This window comes from Oncorhynchus clarkii, chromosome 26 (genome assembly GCF_045791955.1).
Source record: "Oncorhynchus clarkii lewisi isolate Uvic-CL-2024 chromosome 26, UVic_Ocla_1.0, whole genome shotgun sequence".
Classification (NCBI taxonomy): Eukaryota; Metazoa; Chordata; class Actinopteri; order Salmoniformes; family Salmonidae; genus Oncorhynchus; species Oncorhynchus clarkii.
The window spans coordinates 40,217,181-40,227,801 of record NC_092172.1 but is presented as its reverse complement, the minus strand read 5'-3'; the positions used below and the strand labels follow the sequence as shown (position 1 = coordinate 40,227,801).

At 44.6% G+C, this 10,621-nt stretch overlaps 1 protein-coding gene across 1 annotated transcript; it reads left to right on the top strand.

The window, feature by feature from the left end:
• Positions 1-2,947: 2,947 nt before the first annotated feature.
• Positions 2,948-8,828, top strand: LOC139384919 (carbohydrate sulfotransferase 1-like). The gene is made up of 2 exons (XM_071129825.1): positions 2,948-3,264; positions 7,309-8,828. Exon 2 carries the CDS (start codon positions 7,358-7,360, stop codon positions 8,633-8,635), a length of 1,278 nt encoding a protein of 425 aa, XP_070985926.1. The 5' UTR covers positions 2,948-3,264; positions 7,309-7,357; the 3' UTR covers positions 8,636-8,828.
• The last annotated feature ends 1,793 nt before the right edge of the window (positions 8,829-10,621 follow it).

Below are 10,621 nucleotides of genomic sequence, written 5' to 3'. Positions count from 1 at the left end.
CTGCCATCCTGTACCTTTGCTCAATTTCTGGATTATCGACCTCTGCCTGACCTGACCGCCGTCCTGTACCTTGGCCTCTGCTCTGGATTATCGACCCCTGCCTGCCTTAACCTGTCGTTTGCCTGCCCCTGTTGTTACAATAAACACTGTTACTTCACACAGTCTGCACTTGGGTCTTACCTTGATTCCTGATACATCTATGATTTAATTAATGAACCCTTATTTTACCAGGTATGTTGACTGTGTGTGTGTGTGTGTGTGTGTGTGTGTGTGTGTGTGTGTGTGTGTGTGTGTGTGTGTGTGTGTGTGTGTGTGTGTGTGTGTTAATATGCAGTGTGGGTGGGTGTGAATGTTAGCCATATGATATTGCAGAGTGAAAATAATTTGGGTTATTTTATATTTAACATCCCTGTGCTGTGTATCCTGAACTGATCTCCGAGGTAACACTGGCTCGTTTCATGTTTATTATGAGCCCACCCACTCTCCTATCAATATCTGGGTTGTTAATCCCCTAGAGAGTCTCCCTCTCGGAGTTGCAGAGCTCTAGGCGGTATAGTGCTGACGCCGGCCCGGTTTGAGGAGAAACGGTAACATTCCTGCTACAGCTCAAAATCCAAACCCGTATCCCCCAATATGAACAGCTTTAGGACTACCTATTTTTCAGTGACTTGAATTTAAAGTACATCTCAAAGGTCAGATTCCGGGTGATCTGAAATGACCTGCTACCATCAGGCTTTGAGGCAGTAGCCTGGACACAGATGTGTTTGTGCTTTTGCCTGTTTGGTTTGACAATTTCACGGAGTTGGCAAGAAAGCAGAAACAGACTGACACCCAGGCTATTGGGGCAGATGTAACCTATCAGATGTATTTTAGCCCTCTGTAAGGTGTGAGAGTTGCAGGGGACATTGTAGGTGTAAGTCAACGATTCTACTAAACCATTTGCCTCCATATTTAGGAAGCATTTACATGTTAATTGAGTGCCAGTCACAAACCGAAACAGTCAAACATGTTTTTGGATTGCATAAATAAAATGGCACCCTAAACATAATGCTAATATGTGAAGTCACTGTGTGAATCCATGCATCAGAAGTACCATATACAATTAAAAACTAAATATTAAAATACGATTTAACATCTAAATATCTATTATTTACATTTTTTCAAATGTCCATTGCTCGTGTTTCTTGGCCCAAGCAAGTCTCGTCTTAATATTGGTGTCCTTTAGTAGTTGTTTCTTTGCAGCAATTCAACCATTCAACCATGAAGGATTCATGCAGTCTTGTCTGAACAGTTGATGTTGAGATGGGTCTGTTATTTGAACTCTGTGAAGCATTTATTTGGGTTAGAATTTCTGAGGCTGGTAACTCTCATGAACTTATCCTTTGCAGCAGAGTTAACTCTGGGTCTTCCTTTCCTGTGGCGGTCCTCATGAGAGCCAGTTTCATCATAGCGCTTGATGGTTTTTGCGACTGAACTTGAAGAAACTTTCAAAGTTCTTGAAATTTTCCGCATTGACTGACCTTCATGTCTTAAAATAATGATGGACTGTCATTTCTCTTTGCTTATTTGAGCTGTTCTTGCCACAATATGGACTATTTGGTCTTTTACCAAATAGGGCTATCTTCTGTATATCACCCATACCTTGTCACAACACAATTGATTGGTTCAAACACATTAAGAAGGAAAGGAATTCCACAAATTAACTTTTAGCAAGGCACATCTGTTATTGAAATGCATTCCAGTTGACTACCTCATGAAGCTGGTTGAGAGAAAGCCAAGAGTGTGCAAAGCTGTTGTCACAATGGTCGTAATGAGCGAACCAAGGCGCAGCGTTGATTGAAGTTCCACATCTTTATTTCGGTGAAACTTTAAACAAAAACAATAAACCAATAACAACGTGAAGAAGTGGTGCACATGCACAAACACAAAACAATATCCCACAAACACAGGTGGGAAAAATTGCTACTTAAATATGATCCCCAATTAGAGGCAACGATTACCAGCTGCCTCTAATTTGGAACCATACAAAACACCAACATAGAACATTTAAACTAGAACACCCCCTAGTCACGCCCTGACCTACTACACTATAGAGAAACAAGGGCTCTCTATGGTCAGGGCGTGACAGCTGTCATCAAGGCAAAGGTTGGCTATTTGAAGAATCTAAAAAATAAAATGTATTTTGATTTGTTTAACACTTTTTTTTGTGACTACATGATTCCATACCATTCCATGATTCCATTCCATTCCATGATTCCATTCCATTCCATGATTCCATTCCATTCCATGATTCCATTCCATTCCATGATTCCATTCCATTCCATGTTATTTCATAGTTTACATGTCTTCACTATAATTCTGCAATGTAGAAAAAAGTCCAAATAAAGAAAAACCCTGGAATGAGTAGGTGTGTCCAGACTTTTGACCTCTACTGTATATGTATATATGTATGTATGTATATATACATTTATATTCACATATTTGTTTTAAATATATGTTCCTTTATATTACTTTCTAACCCTGCCACCCCTCCCCTAATTGAGTAAACTAGTGAACAACAACGCTTAGTCCTCTACTTCCAGCTTATACATACTATATACTTAACATCTTAATATCTTATTTGAAAAGCAAATATCTCCTCTAGTTTCTGAAATAATCTCGTACGCAAATCCAAATAAACAACAGGCCCAGTGGGGGCCAATAACAGGATAATTGTGGCCATTGCGTACATTCTGACAAGTGTTCTTGACGGGTTAAAAACCTGACTAAGTCTGCGTTTGAATTTGAGTGAGTGAGTGAGTGAGTGAGTGAGTGAGTGAGTGAGTGTGAGCGTGAGAGCCAGAGAGAGGAGCGTTTGGGGGTGGTCCAGACATTCAGTCCATGTGTAGCCTACCTCACACGCACACAGCCTCCTCGCATCAGTTGAAAGAAACCTGACTGCGCGACGGATGCAGTGCACGAAGCTCCTGGTGTTCCACATCTTTCATTTGAATCAGTTATTTTTTTCCATGTAGGGTGTTTTCCCGACACTATTCGGTTTTGTAAATGGTTTCTTAAGTGTGAATACTCATGGATCTATTGCGCAAGAATATTCCTCTTATTTCTCCGCTATCCCGATGGCAGAAGCGGGGACAAAGCCGAGGAGCGTACCGGGGGGAAACTGCTTTAGTGGAAACCAGACGCGTTGTCTGTGATTGGAAAAATCGCACGGCTGCTACTTTTCTTTGCGATTGACGGCAGTCCTTAAACACAGCCGTCAATAAGGTAACTAGGCTATCCTGTGGAAACAGACGCGCTCAATGTGTTTCCATTATATTGTGCGATCTAATTGCAGCAGGGTAGGTTCATTTAAAACATGTACCAATGTGTGGATAAAGTTATTGTTTTACAAATATCCAATCCATGCCTTCCATTATGTTTGGTTAGTTGGTTGTGGTGCATGACATGTTTATATTTAGCGTATATGCATCAGAGAAGCTTACCCTGCGTCCCCGCGCGCACAGACGGACACAAACCGTTAGCTCTGTCGGTAGACATTACTTGCCAGTCGCATGCTGTTTAAAACATCACTTTTCTACAGGTGGCGTAATTATTCCAACCACATAGTGGCAAAGCGTTGTTTAATGCGTTGTTACAATTGTAATAGTCTATGCTCTCTTATCGTGTGCTGATTTCTTATGATATTGGGCCACTGCTCAAGTGTCTGTCAGAGGAATAACCTGGGCTATAGGTATCACTATCTACAGAAAAAATAAATTAACAAATAGATGCTTAGGCCTACCATTCATTGGACTTATTTCGCTGACATCTAATGCCCTACATTTCCTATTGTTCTGTAGTGATATCGGATAGAGGGAGCATTATGATATTTTAATATTTCAAGGTTCATTTAGGCCTATCGTTTGGAATAAAGTCGTTACATTTTAAAAGTCTATATTTTTCAGCATTTGGGTTTTAGTTCCCGGTGTAACAATGTGAATTTGGTTGAGGTGGAATCAGAGCGGAACTCTTTCGGGGCGAAAGAGGAGCCTGAGCTGATGATGATGAATGCTGATTGTAGTGACTGACTACCATTCAGAGCGATCACATTTTTGTACAGAAATACAAAGGCATTTATGCTACATAATGTATCACTGCCACACAAAGCCTTTTGAATTGTCATGTTAATTCATTTTTTTATGGATTCCCCCTTTTTATGACATTAATTCAAACCGTAGAACGTTGTGCTACTGTGGATGGTTTACATGTCTTTGTGAATGATATTCTGCACTCACCTCTACACAGACATATTATTTCAATTACAAAAGCTAGCTGGTCAGAGAAACAATTCATTTTTATTTATATTTCTGGCTACTTGATTCTCTCCCTCTCTCTCTGTCTCTCTCTATCTGTCTCTCTCTCTCTCAACCCCTGCCTTTAGGGCAGAGATTAGTGGAGGGTGAACTAACAGTACATTAGTGATTGAGCATTCAGTGGACATAAGAGACTTTTGATATCAGCTTATTCAGTAGAAGCAACAAGCCACAACAGAGGGAAAGCCATCTGGCGCATCGCTGGAGGTCACATAGAAAGCAGAGGCACAGAATACACTACACTGACACAGAATACACTACACTGACACAGAACACACTACACTGACACAGAACACACTACACTGACACAGAACACACTACACTGACACAGAATACACTGCACTGACACAGAATACACTGCACTGACACAGAACACACTGCACTGACAGAGAATACACTACACTGACACAGAATACACTGACACAGAATACACTGCACTGACACAGAATACACTGCACTGACACAGAACACACTACACTGACACAGAACACACTACACTGACACAGAACACACTACACTGACACAGAACACACTGCACTGACACAGAACACACTGCACTGACAGAGAACACACTACACTGACACAGAACACACTACACTGACACAGAACACACTGCACTGACACAGAACACACTGCACTGACACAGAACACACTGCACTGACACAGAACACACTGCACTGACACAGAACACACTACACTGACACAGAACACACTACACTGACACAGAACACACTGCACTGACACAGAACACACTGCACTGACACAGAACACACTGCACTGACACAGAACACACTGCACTGACACAGAATACACTGCACTGACACAGAACACACTGCACTGACACATCAAACTGAGGCTCTCAACACTTAATGCATGCATCATTACATAACTTGTATATACTTCACAACAACTGTTGCAAGTTCAGTTCTTTATTAGAGGCTATAGTACAATGATATGCATCAATAGCAGGGTTACTCCATTGTTCTCTAGTGTAACCATTATTTCCTTCCCCCTCAGGTATATGACTTGTCTCTGACCGCCGTTGTTCTCTAGTGTAACCATTATTTCCTTCCCCCTCAGGTACAGTGCCTTGCGAAAGTATTCGGCCCCCTTGAACTTTGCGACCTTTTGCCACATTTCAGGCTTCAAACATAAAGATATAAAACTGTATTTTTTTTGTGAAGAATCAACAACAAGTGGGACACAATCATGAAGTGGAACGACATTTATTGGATATTTCAAACTTTTTTAACAAATCAAAAACTGAAAAATTGGGCGTGCAAAATTATTCAGCCCCCTTAAGTTAATACTTTGTAGCGCCACCTTTTGCTGCGATTACGGCTGTAAGCCGCTTGGGGTATGTCTCTATCAGTTTTGCACATCGAGAGACTGAACATTTTTCCCATTCCTCCTTGCAAAACAGCTCAAGCTCAGTGAGGTTGGATGGTGAGCATTTGTGAACAGCAGTTTTCAGTTCTTTCCACAGATTCTCGATTGGATTCAGGTCTGGACTTTGACTTGGCCATTCTAACACCTGGATATGTTTATTTTTGAACCATTCCATTGTAGATTTTGCTTTATGTTTTGGATCATTGTCTTGTTGGAAGACAAATCTCCGTCTCAGTCTCAGGTCTTTTGCAGACTCCATCAGGTTTTCTTCCAGAATGGTCCTGTATTTGGCTCCACCCATCTTCCCATCAATTTTAACCATCTTCCCTGTCCCTGCTGAAGAAAAGCAGGCCCAAACCATGATGCTGCCACCACCATGTTTGACAGTGGGGATGGTTTGTTCAGGGTGATGAGCTGTGTTGCTTTTACGCCAAACATAACGTTTTGCATTGTTTTGCATTTTGGTTTCATCTGACCAGAGCACCTTCTTCCACATGTTTGGTGTGTCTCCCAGGTGGCTTGTGGCAAACTTTAAACAACACTTTTTATGGATATATTTAAGAAATGGCTTTCTTCTTGCCACTCTTCCATAAAGGCCAGATTTGTGCAATATACGACTGATTGTTGTCCTATGGACAGAGTCTCCCACCTCAGCTGTAGATCTCTGCAGTTCATCCAGAGTGATCATGGGCCTCTTGGCTGCATCTCTGATCAGTCTTCTCCTTGTATGAGCTGAAAGTTTAGAGGGACGGCCAGGTCTTGGTAGATTTGCAGTGGTCTGATACTCCTTCCATTTCAATATTATCGCTTGCACAGTGCTCCTTGGGATGTTTAAAGCTTGGGAAATCTTTTTGTATCCAAATCCGGCTTTAAACTTCTTCACAACAGTATCTCGGACCTACCTGGTGTGTTCCTTGTTCTTCATGATGCTCTCTGCTCTTTTAACAGACCTCTGAGACTATCACAGTGCAGGTGCATTTATACGGAGACTTGATTACACACAGGTGGATTGTATTTATCATCATTAGTCATTTAGGTCAACATTGGATCATTCAGAGATCCTCACTGAACTTCTGGAGAGAGTTTGCTGCAATGAAAGTAAAGGGGCTGAATAATTTTGCATGCCCAATTTTTCCATTTTTGATTTGTTAAAAAAGTTTGAAATATCCAATAAATGTTGTTCCACTTCACGATTGTGTCCCACTTGTTGTTGATTCTTCACAAAAAAATACAGTTTTCTATCTTTATGTTTGAAGCCTGAAATGTGGCAAAAGGTCGCAAAGTTCAAGGGGGCCGAATACTTTCGCAAGGCACTGTATATGACTTGGCTCTGACCGCCGTTGTTCTCTAGTGTAACCATTATTTCCTTCCCCCTCAGGTATATGACTTGGCTCTGACCGTCGTTGTTCTCTAGTGTAACCATTACTTCCTTCCCCCTCAGGTATATGACTTGGCTCTGACCGCCGTTGTTCTCTAGTGTAACCATTTTTTCCTTCCCCCTCAGGTATATGACTTGGCTCTGACCGCCGTTGTTCTCTAGTGTAACCATTATTTCCTTCCCCCTTAGGTATATGACTTGGCTCTGACCGCCATCGTCTAAATGAAGTGGCCCAGCCATGCAATGTTCCTGGAAGGCAGTGATCCTGCTGGCCTTGGCCTCCATCGCCATCCAGTACACCGCCATCCGGACTCTCACCTCCAAGCCCTTCCAGCTTTGCCCCGTGCCAAGCCCCCAGAACTGTGGCCTCCTGGGAGGCCCCGAGACAGAGTCCCCCATAGAGGGGCGGGCCGGCTGCGACGACTACCCCTACTTCAGCTTCAACGCCTCCCGTAAGACCCACATCATGGTGCTGGCTACAACGCGCAGCGGCTCCTCCTTCGTGGGCCAGCTGCTCAACCAGCATGCTGACATCTTCTACCTATTCGAGCCCCTCTACCATGTCCAGACCACTCTGATCCCTCGGCTATCTCACAGCCGCAACGCAGCCGACCGCAGGGTGATGCTGGGTGCCAGTCGCGATCTCCTGCGGAGCCTCTACGGCTGTGACCTCTACTTCCTAGAGAGTTACATTAAGCCGGCGCCGGCCAACCACACCACGGACAAGCTGTTCCGTAGAGGGGCCAGCCGGGCGCTATGCTCACTGCCCGTGTGTGATGCCTTTGGACCCACCGACACCAATGTAGAGGAGGGTGACTGCGTCAAGAAGTGTGCCTCCCTCAACATGACCCTGGCGGCCGATGCCTGCCGCGAGAAGCGGCATGTGGCGATCAAGGTTGTGCGTGTGCCGGAGATCGGGGACCTGCGGGCGCTGGTGGAGGATCCACGGCTGAACATCAAGGTTATCCAGTTGGTGCGCGACCCTCGCGGGATCCTGTCGTCGCGGATCGAGACTTTCCGGGACACCTACCGTCTGTGGAGGATCTGGAGGGCCACAGGGCGGAGGCCCTACAACCTGGACCTCAGCCAGCTGACAGTGGTTTGTGAGGACTTCCTCGGCTCTGTGTCCACAGGACTCAGCCACCCCCACTGGCTCAAAGGGAAGTATATGCTGGTGCGTTACGAGGATCTGTCCAGGAACCCTCTGCTGAAGACCATGGAGATATATGACTTCCTGGGTCTGCCAATGGACAAGAGCGTGGAGGAGTGGATACAGACCAACACTAGGGGCAGCACCGAGCTGTCGGCTAAACACAAGTACGGTACAGTGAGGGACTCAGCGGCCAACGCCGAGAGCTGGCGCTTGAAACTGTCCTACGACATGGTGGAGTACACGCAGGCCACGTGTCACAAGGTTCTACATCAGCTGGGCTATAAGGCAGTAAAGTCAGCTGAGGAACTGAAAAACATGTCGCTCTCACTCGTGCAGGACAAAACTTATGTACCTTTTTCCTAACAAAGATAGTTCCCGGGTGACTTTTTTTTTGATATATTTATAAATGTTGCCTTATCATTTTCATGGGTTATGTTTGTGTTTTTGTCTTTGATTTCAAATTTGCACTACAACTTAAGAGTTCTTAAAGTCATCTGAGGGTGGGAGTTCACTTGTTGGTTTAGGAACAGCACAAAATGTTTGATTTAAAGAAAAACTAGAGATAAACACACCAGTTTACAAATGTAAATTCAACTCCCGAGGATTTCATAATGAAGACCATTGACTTTTTCTTTCAGCCGTCTGAACTAAATGCAAAGCACCGTCCTCATAGATTCCCTGTATGCCAGCTGTTGCATCAACACACACAGTGAATGTTGCCATTCCCTCTAAGGGGTGACTGAGTCCGCGTTGCAGGAAGACAACAGACTTTTATAGGACTGGACAACATTGGACTGGACAAGACCAACTGTGCAATAAATAGTGAATGTTGCACTCAACCTTTACCAGGATCGTCTTTCTGTCAAGGGGAACGGGGAATACTGGTGACAGGGTGTTACACAACGCAGGGTAATAGCCCACGATACCTACACACCCCCCCGAGTAAAGGGCTTAAATCCCACAGGAAGTGGTATGAATGTTTCATCACAGCATCAGGCGTTCAGGGTCTCTAAGCATCTGTTCCTAACAAAGTCATGAATACCCAGCATCCATAGCAGGAACAAGAGGAAATGGTACAATTGAGTCCATGGGGGGGGGTGTTTTTTCCATTGGTGACCAATAAACAGCACTTCCGAAACATTCCTAAACCCAGTCAGAGGTAAAGGCATTAGCGTTACATCACACCCCTTGTCACCGCAGTATCTGGGGCAGATTTGTATAAGCATTTTCCTCAATGGAATGTTAGCATCTGTTGAGAGGGATTAAAACGTAGAACGTTAAAGGTGAAACAAAACAGAGAATTATTATGAATTGAAGACATATTTTCATCTTGTGTTTTTAAGCATCGTCTTCCATTCCTTTCAGAGAAAACTGCAAGCAAATCACTCATGACCAAATCTAAATCTGACTCCCTTGGCTCTTTAATGTATTTAGAAACAATGCTATACTGAATAGTGAAGGGTGTGAATGCCCAGGTCAAAGTGAAGTTTAGGGACAGTGTCGACTGTGATTTCTATCCGTTTACCCAGAACAGATAACGCTGTATATGGGAATTCACACACTCTGTGGCTCATCAGTATTGGTGGCTGGGCGTCCATTGAGATGCAGAACACAAGGCTGTGATCCTACTCTGTTCCGGGGATGGAAGCACACTCTCCCACTCTCGCTCTCTCTCCCACTCTCTGTCGCTCTCTCTCTCTCACTCTCCCACTCTCTGTCTCCCTCTACCACTCTCTGTCTCCCTCTCTCACTCTCTGTCGCTCTCTCTCTGTCTCACTCTCCCGCTCTCTGTATCACTCTCCCTCTCTCGCTCTCTGTCTCACTCTCCCACTCTCACTCTCTGTATCACTCTCCCACTCTCACTCTCTGTATCACTCTCGCTCTCTGTCTCCCTCTCCCACTCTCTGTTGCTCTCTCTCTGTCTCCCTCTCCCACTCTCTGTCGCTCTCTGTCTCCCTCTCCCACTCTCTGTCGCTCTCTGTCTCCCTCTCTGTCTCCCTCTCCCACTCTCTGTCGCTCTCTGTCTCCCTCTCCCACTCTCTCTCGCTCTCTGTCTCCCTCTCCCACTCTCTGTCGCTCTCTCTCTGTCTCACTCTCCCACTCTCACTCTCTGTATCACTTTCCCACTCTATCATTGTCTCACTCTCTCTGTCTCATTCTCCCACTCTCCCACTCCCGCTCTCTCGCTCTCTGTCTCACTCTCCCACTCTCCCTCACTCTCGCTCTCTCTCCCACTCTCCATCACTCTGTCTCTGTTTCCCACTCTCTCTCCTTCTCTCTCTCATTCTCACTCTCACTCACTCTCTCCCTTTATCTCTCTCTGTCTCTCTCTCTGTCTCCCTCACACAC

Bases quoted from the DNA above. Each gene is read 5' to 3' on its own strand.
- LOC139384919 (XM_071129825.1), top strand. From the start codon at position 7,358: ATGCAATGTTCCTGGAAGGCAGTGATCCTGCTGGCCTTGGCCTCCATC.